Here is a 16,563-nt window from a genome sequence, read left to right on the forward strand (position 1 = left end):
TGATTTCAGGGCGACAAATCAGATTTTTCATCAGTGGCTCAGTTGTATTGTTGAAAAGGAGGAAATGAAGATGCTGGGAAACGTGTAGCAGAAAGCCACTGATGGATTCGTCCTGGATTTTAGTTCCAAATACGAGTTAATCTTCACAAACCTTTGGATATTAAACTCTATAGTGCACTTTAAAAAAAAAAAAAAAAAAAAAATCTTTAAACAAAAAACTTTAATGCTGTGTGTGATAATGAATAGATAAAGTACTTGCTTGAGTCCTCAATAGAAAGAAACTGTTCATCTTTTTTCTTTTTTTTTTACTTAAAAAAAAAATCACTGAACTCTTCAACTTGACACTGAAAGAAGTGACTGAACAACTCTCCTCAAAACACTTCCTCAGATGAGCTTGTTTTTGTCCTCGGACTGCCTTTTAGTATGAAGGAGAGGCGGTGTTTAAAGTGCACTACAAATTTAAATGTCTAATATTAAAAATGCTAATGATTGTCATGTCTTGATGTACTTTGAAACTTTAATTTTGTTGACAATAAATGACTGGCAAGACTGTTAAAAAGTGTCCAAGTGTCTTGTTCCTGGTTCTAACGTTTATGTAAGAGTGCAACGTCTCACTGCTTTTCCTTTTGGGGGGGGGGGATCACCGGTTTTATAAATATTTTTCATTTTTGTACCAATGCATTCACTACCCCTCTTTCATGTGTCCAAACCACCTCAATCTAGCCCCTTGTACCTCATCTGTTGCATGAGATGCTTGTTGTGAATCCGATCCTGAAGAGAACATTAACATCTTCAACTCTGCCACCTCAACATTCACCTTTCTACCTTGTTCCTTTTCGCTTTTGTGCATACTGTTGAGCTTCACTCTCCTCTGTAGCACATTATGTCCACCTCCTCTTTTTTTTTTTGACCAGCTCTCAACTGTCACTACAGATAACAATGTCATTGCAAACATCATAGTCTGTGGAGACTCCTGACCTCGTCTGATAAACTTGTCCATCACCAAACAACCAAGGGCTGATCTTTGATGCAGCCCCACTTACACCTGAGAGCTCTGTTACTGTCGAGTGGCCCTCATACATGTCTTGTATTGCTCCAACATACTTTCCTGCTACTCCCGACGTCATACCAATACCGCAATTCCTCCCTCAGTCCGTGCCCTCTGAATCTATCAGGACACAACACAACTCCTGATCTTCCTTGCTCCTCTCCATCAGCATTCGTAAAGCGAAAAGAGCAACCAGCTCTTTTTTGTGGCTCAATAATACTGCTGCTTACCGATCATCACAACTTTTCCTACCCTAGGATTATTTTCAGTTACTAGCGATGTCACCCTGTTTCCCTAACAGAGGTTTTAGTCATCTTGCATAAGTTGATTGAAACAAAAAGTGCATTTTATAAAGAGAAAATGAATATGAATGGTGGATGCAATGACATAAAGTAACTTCAAATAAAATTCCAGGGAGATTTATTAGGTAAACTGAGTTGTCTCAAAATGCAACTGCTACATGTACATTGTGTGACATGTAAGTGTTGCATTGAGGCAACACAATATATGGACAATTGTGCCACCTAGCCTCAGCTTCAAACCCTAGGATGGCTTTAATATTCTAATAGTGAGAGTAGAAACACAGGCTGAGGTTTTCTGTTTTGAATAAAAAGAGCCCCATCTGTAAAGGCTTCATGGCTGTTAACAGAGATGATAAACGTGATAAAGAAGTGATTACACTTTATTTGGAAACATCTAGCTGTCCTATTAAAAAAGAAAAAAACAAGAGTAGCCTATCATGGGTTTAATGTTCCTGTCAGGCATTTAACCCCCTAACCTTAAAATCATGCTGTATATCTATTACTCCAGATCCAGATCCCCATGATGGTGATGAAGCTCACAACGATGAAGACTATGTACAAGCCGAACAGAAGACGGTCCACCACTGTCCCGATCATTTGCCATTCCTCTGAGGTCTTGGACCCCTGGAAGTATTTGTCCACCTGAAGGCGAATGGCTGTGAGATCTCTGCTCAGCTTCCTCAGCTCGTCGGTGAACGGCTCCGGAGGGACGGCGGGGGGAAGAGAGGCCTTTACTGGACGTGTACCACTCAAGATGTGATGTTGACTTCCTGAGATGCTTATGGAGCTAGTATTTATGGCAGGGTCTGTCAAAAACAGCAACAAAAGATTGTTCTACTACATGCAAATTGTATTGTTTATATGGTTTGATGCTTAAATTTTTTTTTAGGTCAATCCAGAAAAAAGTGATGCTAAATGAAAATGTACCTTTAGAGGATTGGTTGAATTGGACTGTGGTTCGGTTGTTCTTCTCCTTCGGACGGAGACAAACTAGAACAGCCAGGTAACGTAGGACGAAGACGCTGAGCCAGTGAGGCACGGCGCTGTACTGACAGGAGCTGAACTGGATGTTGGTGATGAACACCGTCTCCAGGAGGCTGGCCACCATCAGAGCCAGACTGATGGAGAAGAAGACATCTGCAGAAACAACATAAGGGCAGGACTCTCTGTGAATCATCTAATCACTCATCTTTTTTATACGCCATTGTTCTGGTATTAACTTCCCCCTCAGTAAAGATGCCGATCAAGGCAGGATGTTTGCATAAAAACGTGAAAAACCTGCTGCTCCTCTCCGTGACAGCTGGAGTATCCCTGATACCTGGAGCAGAGCATCACCAGGTTAAACACACTCAATCAACTGTTTTAGCAGAGGGTGGAGTGCTGCTTTACTTAGTTTAGTTTAGGCCGTAAAGCTCCTATAGAAGATACAGTTTTTACTGAATTGTGGAAAAATAATCCCAGAAAGAGGTTTTGCAGTGATGTTTCTGCCACAATGTAAACCAGTGTTTATCCAGTTCAAATGTTGCTGCTTGTTCCGTTAAAAAATGTTATTTTACAGTTTGAACTATAACAATAAAGTATTGAACTGCTGTCAAGCTTGTTCCAAAGGTATTTGTTATGCTTTCCATTGAGAATATAATCCATAAAAAAGATGAAAGAAATTTAAATCCCTCATAATTAACCCGGATGCCTCTACAAGTATTACCGCTGCGTGTTAGTTTGTGTGTCTTGGCAGACCTGCAAATATGAGAGTCACAGTTACACTCCAAGAGATGAAAAGGAAAGCATGATTTAAAAGCTCTTTTTTGTATGTTTTTTAGTCAGTTGAATCTCTTTCTGGAGATTTTGTGTCTTTCCTGTCAATTTTTGTTTGTGTTTTTGTGTTTTGCAATTTCTTTTATCAAGCATCAATTTCTTTGTAGTTTTATTTATGTATTTATTCACATCTCTTTTCAGACCAATTTTCATCGAGTGGTGATCATTGTGTTTTGCTATTTCATCTGTTTGCACTGAGTTTATTTTACAGATGTTTAAAGTAAGTTACCCATCTGTACAGTTGATGTATATCTCTGCCTTGACTCTGTCTTTGCTTTGGTTTATTATTCACTGGTTGTTTCTGTTGTTGTCGTTGTCCTGTTTTGTGCATCTTTGAGAATAATGTCGCTTGGTTTTTGGTTGGCGTCTACCTGGTTGTTTTGCATCTCTCTGCAACTTTTGTCATTTCTGTTAGTAACAACCTGAGAAAAAAGTGAGTTCTTTTCATCCACTGATGGAGCAGTGACATTCATAGAGACGTTAACGTGGTCCGTCAGGTTTCTGTGAAATAAAGAAATGAAAGTCCCTCACTGATGAGAGGGGTGGTTTCCCCGGTGACGGGCAGCAGGTCGTTCATGATGAGCAGGAAGACGGTGTAGCCCAGGATGAGGGTCATCTTGAAGGACGATCTGTCCACGCTCTGCGGAGGAAGCAGGAAGCTGAAGAGGTCCACTGTGATGAGGAAGCAGCTGGGGATCAGGAGGTTCACCACATACGCCATTGGTCTCCGCCGCAAAACAAACTGCGGAAGACACACAAATGTCTTCTTTCTTTTTTTTCTGGTGTGCTTACTCCACTTTTTTCTGACTTTTTTTTACTTTGTCTCAGGATCAGCTGTGACGCTTCAAACTACATTCAATAATTAGAAGTGTAAAACTTACACGATATGTTATCTCAGAGTAGCTTCCTACATCTAATGCCAACGTAGAGGAATCTACAATGATGTCAGTGAGCTCCCACTCCCCGTTGGTCAGCAGCACATCTCTGGACTGCTGCAGAATCAATTCACTTGTGGCTCCTTCAATCATCCTGATGTCTGTAGCTGGAGACACATTGAGCAGCATATTTTAGGTTTCAGTTGTCATTTGATCCACACAGTAAACTAGTTGCGCGCAGATCAGACTTTTTGGGAAATATATTGAATATTTTGGGCTCACCAAAGTGTAGATACGATCCAAAAGTCAGTGAGCAGTTTTGGATATCAAAGGGGAAAGTATATATCCCTAATTGGCAAGAGCTGACCACTCTGATTGGCTTATCGTCAAATACGTGACCTGTGTTGTATAAGTAGACGTATGGAGTTTTGGGTGATTTGTCTTCATCCATGCTGGAATAAAAAACACAACAAAAACAAACAGTTAAAAAAATATCAAATTTCACATTTTCCAATTGGGTTTAAATATCCTTTTAAATATCCAAATGTTATGCAGGTAAAGCATTAAAATGAACTGGAGGGAGGTGTTTGAAAGTCTGCCGTGCTTAATGTCCAGACTCATGCCCTGCAGTGTCACTTCTCTCTTCACAGGAATTTGAAAAAGTTCATGACGTATCACGACGTACAACTCTGAGATGTGAACATCTGGAATCCAAAGCTTTTCCCGGGGGACAGAGACCCGTTCAGCTCCACATTCCCTCTGGTCCCAGCTCAGTCCTGCTATATCCCACTCCTGCAGAACAAAACCACTATCAGAAAATGAACAAGATAATAGTATCTGATAAAACCTGAAAGACTGTCGCAAACTTAAAGAACACATGTATGCCCATGTTACTTTTTTAGAGGTTTACAAGATTTTCTAATAAGGAAAGGTCTGTGACACGTTTTGGTCAAAATACCAGGCTGATGCAGAACAAAATCTCCCTTTTCAGCCTTGTCTTTTCAGCTTTCTTTATAGCAGTTCGTTTCAAGCAATGGGCAAAATACAGTTGTCTTCTTTGACATGCAGTTATTTTAATGACCACTGGGGGAAAGTCAATATCCACTCACTCCCATGTCAAAATCTCAAACTTTACCACAGAAATAAATATGTTCACAGCCGGTTACAACAATGGTTTTTACCGTCCATAGCTAGATTTGACATCCAAGACACGTGTGTGTGACATCCAAGACACGTGTGTGTGACATCCAAGACCTTCATTTCTATAAAGGTGCATTTTTGGTCAACTTGACTTTTAGCTGTCAATAAAGTGCTAAACGAGCTTAAATATATTTTTTATGAATGAATATATTATACTTTTCTGCTACTCTGTTCAGAGATACAGAAAGTGCAGTAAGATGTGAAACTGCAGAGGTAAACATGTAAGAGCTGGATAGTATAGGTCTCCGATGTCACATTACATGTAAATCCAAACTTAGCATGTTTACGTGACTCTAGAAAAAACCTGATTCCCTATATTACAGATGTGAATCGGTTGTGAAACCAAACTAGACCGAACTTCCCTATTCAGACTAATACACCCTGATAATGCTGGGGAAATAAAGCTAATCCCTACATGTAAACAGTTAGTGGGCCTATAAGTGTCGTACGTGTTCTGGCCCAGTTCCCGCCGCGACCTGGAAGTACTGGGCCAAGCAGATACGGAAAATAAAATAAAAACTAAAGCAAACAGGATGTAACGTACAGAGTTGTTCTCTGTCCAGGTCACTGATCACCGTTTTCTTCAGTTTGCTGCTGCTATCTAAACCAAATATTTAGCTGTTGCTCCGCTGCGTAGTCAACCAGAAAAGCTCGATGCCAACAAACTGAAAGCAGACATGATCAAAACCGTCTTTGACATACTTTGGTCCATAAATGGATTCCCTTCACGTCCGTGTGTAATGGGTCACAGAGAGAAGACCTTACTCTGACTAAGCACGGAAACATACTGACTAGCCCTTTGAAGACTTTTTTGGCAACAATTATCTAATTAAACACAAGAAATAAATAATTGATGAATTTATTCGACCAATTCTACTGGAGCCTGTAAAAACAACCGTTTTCTGATTTTTCCCATCCTAACCAACAATAAACACACCTTCCACCAACTTATCAAGCTACGTAACAAAAACTGATGCAACAAGAATGACAGAAAACATTTTTTGATATTAACACATTAAAATTCACGTGAGACTTGAGTGATCTTTCTCAAGCTGTCCACATACCAGGACTTGCCATATGACTGTAGTCAGAGTTTGAGCTTTTTCATCCTGTAGATGAGAAATATTTAGAAGTAGATTCAGAGAAATAAAACATTTAGATATGATGACTGTTTAAAAAGTATAGGCTGTATGTAAAAAATGGATGCAGCCACCCAGTCTGAACCCCAAAATGTTTCTAATTTTTGATACAAAGAATGAGTCTGGTTCTTATAGTCTCCTTTGATAAATTAGGATAAATTAGTGTTACTATGGTTTAGTTTGTCTTATTTGTTTAGTTTGTTTTATTTCTAGTCAATAACATTTTTTTTACCTACTAGCAGAGATATTTTTCAATTTGTCAAATATCAATCAATTTGAGAAGATTTATAGAAGTTGTGTTTTTGTTGTCTGGGTGGCGACATCCACTTCTTTTATACAGTCAATATTAAAGATCTTTTGTATATGCAAACTCACCACACCTAAAATCCCCACTAAAGTGAGAGAGATGCTTATGTTAATTGGATCAGAGAGGTTTGCCACGGGGCGCAACAGCTTTTTGGAGAATAGATTCCTCTCAAGTTCGTTAAATAGAGAGTCTGGACTTGGGCTGGTGCAGTTCAGAGCTCCTACAAAACCTTTCAACAAGAAAATTCAGAAATAGTCGATGAGGTAATCTGGTAATGATGATGCTCAGAGTAACATCTTCTGCCTTCTCAAAATGATGAAAATAATCTCCACAGCTACACATTCAGAGATCTTGTAATAATAAAAGATAGAACGTCAAAGGTCAAACATCTTGTCTTACTGTGAAGAAGCGTGAAGCAGAAGACGGTTAACTCAGCAAGTTTCATCCAAGCCATTGTCAGTGTCCTTTTCAGAAACCGTCTTCACTTTCAAGAAATGGAACCAGATTACAAAGAATAAAAGCAAACATTTTGACACATCAGACCTCCTCCAGAAGCTAATATTGACTTTGCAGCATCACACTTCTGGGCATGGCTTCAGTCATTCAGTGTATCTGAGTTTGTGCGTACACATATACTCATCTAATAACTGTATTTGCTTAATGTTTGGATTTACAGCTATTTTTAAATCAATTTGTAACAATGACAATTAATCTTTTTCAAAAAAACTTTTTTTTTTCTCAGTGTGGTAACGAGTAACAATGACACCAGGATCACTGTGGGGGAAGTTACATGAGCTCCCCAAAGGACAGAGTTAAATAGGAACACGGAGAACAAGGAGAAGGACGTTTAAGCCATTATCTGCATCATCGTAGAGAGTGGGAGATCCCTGGCTGAGAAACTGGAGGAGCTTGGAGTGCTGACACGTTGGCATTGAGACTATGAAGAATACAGTACTCTGTGTCTCACTGAGACATGGCTGCAGGGAAACTTTCTTCATTCCATGGCTTCTCTATCAGGCTTTCAAAAAACATGACTGAGAGAACAGACAGAGCGTCAAGAGTAAAGTAAGAGGTATTGCAGCAATTTGTAAGAATAGATCTAACTGCAAAGAAGCATATATCTGACTAGCATGATTGAATTGTTGGGTTTGAGGTTCTTTCCTCGTCTATGGAGACAGTTCACCTGTGTTCACATCGTATCCAGCTGTACAGCCTGTAAAATCATCAGCTCTGCTGAAAACACCACAATTCATTCATGGCAATGTCATGAGATTTCAACCATGCTCTTTTTCATACATTTCCAACTATGGGCTTCGTGAGTTTGTTTTGTAATATCACTATTCAGTTTATTCCAATTATTCAAATGCAAACAGCATGTTGTTTCCTTTCAAAATAAATAAAAAAACAAACATCCACCCTTGTCCTTACCCTCTTCAAGCTCAGGTCTCCCAGACGCCTGCGAGACTGACGGCTCTACAAAGTGTTTTTGTTGTTCCTGAAATCTACATGTGCTTCAACTCAAAGCCAACATCTGCACAACCTGGTAAGTTGTTTATAAAATAAAATAAAATAAAATCAAACTTTATTTATAAAGCACTTTTCATACTAAGTAGCGCAAAGTGCTTTACATAATAAAATCAACACCAACATATAAAAACTGACACACTCATGGTTAAAAACACACATTAGGTCATCTTCACGCACATCCTCACATTGATACCCACACAGAACACATACCTGTACACCCCCCCACAGCTTTCTGAACTTCCTGACCCAGAATAGTTCTCATGAGACCCAGATTACAGATTATATCCCTCTGTGGATTCACAAATGCCCCAGAAGACACAGTAAAAGTTTTGCAATTCTTTTGAATTGACTGACCTTCATCCATCCATCCATCCATCCATCCATCCATCCATCCATCCATCCATCCATCCATCCATCCATCCATCCATCCATCCATCCATCCATCCATCCATCCATCCATCCATCCATCCATCCATCCATCAGAATTTGTATTTACATAAATATATGTATAAAGCAATAAAAAACCCAACAATATTACCTTGTTTTGGTATTTTCCCATAGTTTACTTTTTTCACGGTACTACACCATATTAGTAATGAATATAATTTACTGAGGGAAAAAATTACATGTCTCTTTTCATTGAGCTCCATTGATTTATTGCTCCATCCTGCAAGACTTTAAAACTGCCAAGAAGCACCACCAGGTTGGGTGTGTCCTTAAAAAAAGAGAAAAACAAAGAACGGAGACATTTAAAGAAAACAAAAGAAGACAGAGGCTTGTGTTTTCCATCAAATTGTACATGTATTTTTTGAAATGTTCCTCTTAAATGAATGATTTGTCAAATGATTCAGCTCCTGGTGGCGTCCGGCCCACTTCCAGCTAGGTCTGGCTGATCCAGATGCACCACATGGTGATGATGACCACGGCGTAGCAGCTGATTAGCAGCAGGTAGATGCGGAAGAGCAGGAAGTCGAGGATATATCCGACATGACACCACTGCTCCTGCAGCTCACTTTCCTTCTGCAGGGAGGTGAGATGAGCACGAAGATCACCCAGGTACTGGCAGATCTGTTGCAGCTCAGGCAGAGAAGCTGAACCTAACAGAAGTGTGAGGATGTATGATTAATGACATCAAACCAGCTTGCACCACACTGAAAGAGCTTAACTCTTGCTTTTTATTTTCCCTATTAGTAAATTATTCCATCATGTTAACTTAAACTGCTCCTCCACCTTTTGTTTGTTAGAAAACTGCACATGGACTGGATACCTCCGCTAGCGCTTGGGGGGCTGTCATACGCTTGGATGACCCTTGGGCCTGAGCTCCCAGCTGAGCCTTCGGGTTTATCTTCCTGTGCTTTCCTGGGTGGCTGGACATCTTTGGGCCAGCGGTAGCAGATCAGGCTGGCTATGTGTGTCAGGATAACCACCCTCACCCAGCTGGGGACCTCCTGGTACTTCATGGAGCTGTGATGGAGGACGTTGGTAATGATGACCGTCTCCAGTAGACTGATGACCATGAGGGCCAGACACACTGAGAAATAAATACCTAGAATGCAGAAAGGATTAAAGGGATTCTTAGAGGTCGTCCGTGGCGCTCTTCAAGCCTGGAATATACTTGCAGTTCACACCGCGTACGCATCATGGCCGCCATGCGTATCCTGCGTTCATTTGACGCGTCGACATGCACGTTCTCAAAAAGACACTGAACGCGTACGTGACCTGCAGTTCTCGCTCTGCCCGCGACTGGTGCTGGTCCTGGTCTGATACCAGCTGGTCCCGGTCTGATACCAGCTGGTCCCGGTCTGATACCAGCTGGTCCCGGTCTGATACCAGCTGGTCCCGGTCTGATACCAGCTGGTCCCGGTCAGATACCAGCTGGTCCCGGTCTGATACCAGCTGGTCCCGGTCTGATACCAGCTGGTCCCGGTCAGATACCAGCTGGTCCCGGTCTGATACCAGCTGGTCCCGGTCAGATACCAGCTGGTCCCGGTCTGATACCAGCTGGTCCCGGTCAGATACCAGCTGGTCCCGGTCTGATACCAGCTGGTCCCGGTCTGATACCAGCTGGTCCAGGTCTGATACCAGCTGGTCCCGGTCTGATACCAGCTGGTCCAGGTCTGATATCAGCTGGTCCCGGTCTGATACCAGCTGGTCCAGGTCTGATACCAGCTGGTCCCGGTCTGATACCAGCTGGTCCAGGTCTGATATCAGCTGGTCCCGGTCTGATACCAGCTGGTCCAGGTCTGATACCAGCTGGTCCCGGTCAGATACCAGCTGGTCCCGGTCTGATACCAGCTGGTCCCGGTCTGATACCAGCTGGTCCAGGTCTGATACCAGCTGGTCCCGGTCTGATACCAGCTGGTCCCGGTCTGATACCAGCTGGTCCAGGTCTGATATCAGCTGGTCCCGGTCTGATACCAGCTGGTCCAGGTCTGATACCAGCTGGTCCCGGTCTGATACCAGCTGGTCCAGGTCTGATATCAGCTGGTCACAAGTGACAACGCGGAGGCCGCTGGCGCCGTTTCCTTTGCCGAGATCACAACCAAAGCAATGTTATAATCTCCTACATCATCCAATGGTGTCATGTTAACTTGTTCGTTGTTCTAATCTGCTACTGCTACTACTAAATATTTATTTAGTTTAGTTTAGTTTAATTTGCACATAAAACATAACAGTAAAAAACAAAGGTCAAATGAAGCATTGTGCAGGAGAGGTGGAAGCCAAAAAGGCTTATGAAAATGCCTCCCCTTTATAAAACAAACATAAACAACAATAACAACAGCAAAAGCAAAAACACAATATAGAAATAGATAATATAAGACAGAAAAAGACAATTTAACATGAAAAAGAAAAACACTACTGAATTATTGAAAGATGGAAAACAAATTAAGGAAATGTAGTATAATTGCATGAAAAAAGTACAATTTAAAAACTCCAGATGTGTTTCTGATCTTAACTAAAAAATTATTTTTTCAAGTGTTTTTTGAACAAAGCCAGTGAAGATATTGATTTTAGTGATTTAGGTAAATTGTTCCGTAGCGATGGTCCTCTGTATTTTAAAGTGCGTTGATTGTGTGAAGTCCGGCATAAAGGAAGGTGAAAGTTCTTTGAGTGTTGTGTCTGATATGAATGGAGCTGAGGAAAACTTAAAAAAAATTCTGGAAGCTGAGTGGCAGTGGAAAATCACTTTTCCAACTGTTGCTCTGCTTACTGCCCCCTATCGGTCACCGCCAGTACGACACACTCTCCTCCCATACTACGCGAACGACGTTGCGGTTGCTGGTGCACTCGAACGGACGTGAACGGACATGAACGGAAGCACCAACAGCAAGTATATCCCAGCCTTAAGAGGTCGACAGAGTTGTCGATGAGTTGATGGCATGAGTTCTCATGGAAAGGCACCCAGTTTCCCAGTCTACGCAGAATGATGTGTTTTATCCATTATGAGACCTACTACCACAGTTTTTATTAGCACATGAAATCAGCACCTCTGACCTATAATGGGAGTGCCGTTGGCCGTGCTGGGCAGCAGGTCATTCATTATGAGCAGGAAGACGGTGTAACCCAGGATGAGCGTCATCTTGAAGGAGGCTCGGTCAACGCTGTGGGGGGGCAGGTAAAAGGACAGGATGTCAATGAGCATGAGGAAGGAGCTGGGGATCAGGAGGTTGACCACGTAGAGCACCGGACGCCGCTTTATGACCACCTAGAAGAACAAAGGAGGTACATTTCAGTTTCAGTGCGTGCGTTTGTTCACGGGGAGGGGTTTGGTTGAAATAAACATCATACTTGTTTTGATGGGACTCCAAAATCTTTTGTTAACCTCTCTTAGGAAATATTTGTTCACTGCAGTACTGAGATGGCCGAGAAATCTAGATGTACCGCTAGCAACTTTAAATTAGTTTTGCAGCTACGTATAGCCACCATCTGTTGGAGCTCATTAACTATGCCCAAAAGTCACAGGGAACCAATCAAATCAGTCTAACTTTGTTTCTGGGTGGAGCTTAACACGGTGACAACAGAGCGGTAACGTAATCCCAATTTACTCCTCTACACAGCACACTCTCCTGTTGACTCGTTTTCAGCGCTCTGAATACGTCACCTTGTTCGTTGGTACCTCCCCTTGAATGGGGGGCCCTATGGTTTTCAGACCCTACATCCTTCTAGATGTGGCTCTGATCTACCAGGCTAGTGCTGAGGGTTAATCATGCATGCTAATATTAACTGAAGTGGTCTGAGATGTGCATGCTGTACATGTCAAAGCAACGGAAGAGAGAGTGAGGTATTTTCTGACCCAGATGGTGATGATGTCCCACTCATCGATCCCGAACTGCAGAATGGAGGTTTCTCCCAGTATGTCCACCAACTCCCACTCTCCACTGGCTTCCAGGTAACGCTTGGAGTTTCCAGACATTTCCTCAAAGGTCAAGGCTGGACTGACCCTCACATCACGTACTAATAAAGAGAAAAACAACAAATCAATTTCTGCCTCCTATAGGTCAAATAGGATAAATTCTCCTTCGTAAACTATGTTTACATGAATGATAAAAAAGAAACTTACTGGTGTGCATGTATGAGCCAAATGTAAAGGTACAGTTTTGAATGTCAAAGGGAAAACTGAAGATCTCCAGGTTGCAGGCTGAGACGAGCCGCAGCATCCTGTCCCAGCGGATGTGACCCGTGTGGTTCACGTAGACATAAGGACATGCCTGGGAGACATCATCGTCCACACTGGGAGGGATGGAGGTGGAGGAATCACGCAGCAAAATGATAGAGACAGAACGTCAGGACAGAAAGGGTATTTACACTAAATCAGTGGTTCTCAAATGGGGGTACGCGTACCCCTGGGGGTACGTGAAGGCACTCCAGGGGGTACGTGAGATTTTAAAATATACATATATTTAAAAAGTAGCATCCATGCAAAAATCCTTTAAAAATAAATATTTCATAAATAATTGAGGAAAATATAAGTCTAAATTCATAAAATGAATTTTATCTTCAGGAGTAGGCTATTCAACTTATTATCCTAAAACCGCAGAGTATCCCCCACACCAGGATGGTTCCACCTAACCTGTCAACCACCTGGCTTCACCTGTCAATCACTTGGACCAACGATGGAGTCGTGGTTGAAGCATAGCAGCAATATTTTTATGTTTAATAAATCAGTTACTGATGGCAAAGTGCTCTGTTTTAGGTCTTTTTTTTTTTACAACCAAAAGTGCTTTGCGCTGGTTAGGGGGTACTTGGCTGAAAAAATATTTCACAGGGGGTACATCAGTGAAAAAAGGTTGAGGACCACTGCACTAAAGCACTCAAAACAGGGGGAAATGTCAAAACCCTGACAGCTGTATGAGACAAAAATCACAGTTCTGCTTCAATTGGTCATTTCTATCTGTTAAGAGGGAAAAGCATCAAATATACTGTAACGAAGAGTTGAAATAATCATCCTAACTTGAAGAGCTTTCTTATTTAGTATAATTTATGCTGTACAGGTGATACTGAATGTTTTCCTCTCATCAGCTTATCTCCCTGAGGATCTCCCAAATCTAATTTATTCATAACAGGCTTTGACATAATGTCCAGAAGGAGGCTGCAGCCTGTGGCAACTTTTTGCATCATTCAAAAGCAGATTTTCTCAGGGTTAACCTGCTCTGCTGTCTGCGGGTTCCCTTGAGGCAAGAACTTTACTACCAACAGCTATGGGCTGGTGGGGGGGATTCAGACACTCAGTGGACCCAAGCTACTGTACAAGGTCAACCCAAATAAATAGCATTTGGAGAGAAATAAAAAAACCTAATATGTTCCAGCCTAAACAAAATCCAAAGAGATCCTCATCTAGCTCCTCCAAAGAGCGAGAAGGCTCCACAATCTACATCTACACATTATTGAGATATGATTCACGTGAAACGTGAAGAAAAACCAAGTGAGTGGCCTAACGGGGACTTTTTAGCAATCACTGTCAAGTGACTCACTTTTCATGATTCTAATGGCCACTTTACTTTTTTCTTGGCTGCTGTCTCAGCAGACACAGACACAAGTCCAGATCACTTCGAGTTTATATCGGTTTAATTTCTGGAGTTGAGACTTGACTAGAGAAACCTGGGTTTTTACTCTTTTCTGTATCTCAATACAATGTAACTATTTTTCTGACCAAAATAATTGATAGGGAAAATGCAACAGTACCTGGATGCTGGTGGGGATGTTAACTGACTGCTGGGTCACAAGACCGAAACAGTCACAATTCTTTTTATTTCATCATGTAAATATTGTAAATATTCAAGTTTAGTTTATGTCTTTTTAATTACTGTGGACTGTTTATTTATTTATAATTATTCTTTATTTATTGTATTACTTGTATTTTGCGCCGTGGGTCAGAGAGGACTGTAATTTCATTGTGCTGTATGTTGAACATATCATCTGACAATAAAACTTGAAACTTGAAGCTTTATTTTCTTAGAGACCGTGCTCCCTAGTGCCTCTTATTGCTGCTGTTCAGATGGCTTATTAAATGGTGTGAAACCTGAACCAAGAACACGTTAATCTCTGGAGCCCATGTGCTGTGTGTATCACCACATGTCCTACATTTAGTTTCTGTGTATAAGATCGTCACCATTAAAAACTTTCTACTCTTTCAAAACTTACAACTCATAAACAATGATGTCTGGAGACCACAGTTGTTTAACCGGGAGAGAAATCCTGGTGACTCCGTCGCACTCATTGGGGTCCCAAACCAGGAACTCGTTGTGCCAGAACTGCAACGAGTTGACAATAACACACTGTTACACGGCCAGTATGCCTTACTTAAGAGCTTATCAGTTCCAACTGGCTCTAGCTGAATCGGACTGCATTCAATTCAAGTGTACTGTGCATGCCGGGTTACTCACCAGTCTCAGCCACAAGAAAGTAGTGAGTATCTGGGCTTTCTCACTCTGAAATATAGTAAAAATGGATTTCAGTGCAGTAAGCGTGCAGCAGTGTACAGATATGCATTTGGTATTATGGTATATCTATAAAAATAGAAACGCACCACCCCGAGGACTGCGTAGAGCGTGAAGGAGATGTTGGTGATGGTGGGGTTGCTGAGGTTTACGGCCGGCCTGAAAGGTTGCAGGTCAAACACAGCCTGCATGGACTCGTATGTTGGACCACTGTGGCCCTCATTACAAGTCAATTTACCATGACCTCTGGACACTACCCAGAAGAAGAGAGTATATTCATATTTAAAAAACATGTTCCACTTTTCATTTCGCCAGAATGCATTGTTTTTTTAATAACATTTGTAATGTCGATTTTTCAATATACACAACACAGTTGCCAGTTCAGACAGAAAAATTATATATACATATATATATATATATATATATATATATATATATATATATATATTTTATTATATTATATTATATTATATTATATTATATTATATATATATATATATATATATATATATATATATATATATATATATATATATATATATATATATATATATATATATATATATATATATATATATCCAGACCATACATACCGGTGATTGGCCAAGTGGCTGGGAGATAAAATGTTAAGTAGATGTTAAGTAGATGCAGACTTACTAAGTAGAACAGCAACATAGATGTGAACAAAAAAGTACCAGAAATATTTTGAAAATAAAACAGATATCTCTGTTAATATTGACAAATACCAGTAGTTAATTGACTTGCTTTGATCGTTTAAACATGGGAGAATTTCTAAAACTTAAAGATTCATCTGAATTCAAAACAAAATATAAAATAGGCTGCCTGAACAAAAGAGAAAAGATGAAATCACATCTTTGAACAGAAAAGTTGACTTGAACCTGAAAAACACTGAATGAGGAGAGCCACAAGAACAATAATACTGTTTTTTATCAGAAAAAAACAGCAATAACAAACTTCTCAGTGGTTGGAAACTGAAGTCAAACAACAAAGAAGGGAATCAAAATTTGTATTACCTGAAATTAAGAGTAACCCTGAGAAAGAGTAGAAGCCCTGCTGAGACAGAAACATCCTGGAAGCTTCTGATGGATGAAATATTCTGCACAGCAGGTCTTATAATGGGAAAACTCCTGATAGTGAACACAGATATATTTGCATACGCTTGTTGTTGTAACATAGAAGACCATAACCATGGACATACATGCTCTTGGGAATAACCCCACGTTAACCCTGGCCTCTACTAATCTCACACAGAGTAAATCACATTTTTCTATATTTGAGGGAAACAGCTGCCACATATACACACACATCCTAGACGGTTAACACAAAGGTTATAATTCTCTTGACAAAAATCAGATTGAGGATATATTTTGACTTACATTGGCTGCTTATCT

General features: G+C 40.8%; 1 protein-coding gene across 1 annotated transcript; it reads right to left on the minus strand.

Moving 5' to 3' along the window:
- Window positions 1-1,537: 1,537 nt before the first annotated feature.
- Window positions 1,538-15,342, minus strand: LOC133458779 (5-hydroxytryptamine receptor 3A-like). The gene is made up of 16 exons (XM_061738980.1): window positions 15,241-15,342; window positions 15,098-15,142; window positions 14,856-14,965; window positions 12,775-12,944; window positions 12,508-12,668; window positions 11,709-11,919; window positions 9,463-9,759; window positions 9,104-9,310; window positions 6,755-6,915; window positions 6,305-6,349; window positions 4,726-4,832; window positions 4,323-4,492; window positions 4,047-4,207; window positions 3,697-3,907; window positions 2,278-2,487; window positions 1,538-2,156 (listed from the first exon to the last, which is right to left on the minus strand). Exons 1-16 carry the CDS (start codon window positions 15,340-15,342, stop codon window positions 1,834-1,836), a joined length of 2,691 nt encoding a protein of 896 aa, XP_061594964.1. The 3' UTR covers window positions 1,538-1,833.
- Between the last annotated feature and the right edge of the window lie 1,221 nt (window positions 15,343-16,563).

The sequence above is a fragment of the Cololabis saira genome, chromosome 13 (assembly GCF_033807715.1).
Source record: "Cololabis saira isolate AMF1-May2022 chromosome 13, fColSai1.1, whole genome shotgun sequence".
NCBI lineage: Eukaryota > Metazoa > Chordata > Actinopteri > Beloniformes > Belonidae > Cololabis > Cololabis saira.

Coding starts and splice junctions, on each gene's coding strand:
- LOC133458779 (XM_061738980.1), bottom strand. CDS start 15,342: ATGCAGGCTGTGTTTGACCTGCAACCTTTCAGGCCGGCCGTAAACCTC. Junction 6,916..9,103: donor CATGTGGTGCATCTGGATCA/GCCAGACCTAGC, acceptor TCTTGTTGAAAG/GTTTTGTAGGAGCTCTGAAC. Junction 2,488..3,696: donor GGAAACCACCCCTCTCATCA/GTGAGGGACTTT, acceptor TTGTTTCTGCAG/ATGTCTTCTTCTCCATCAGT.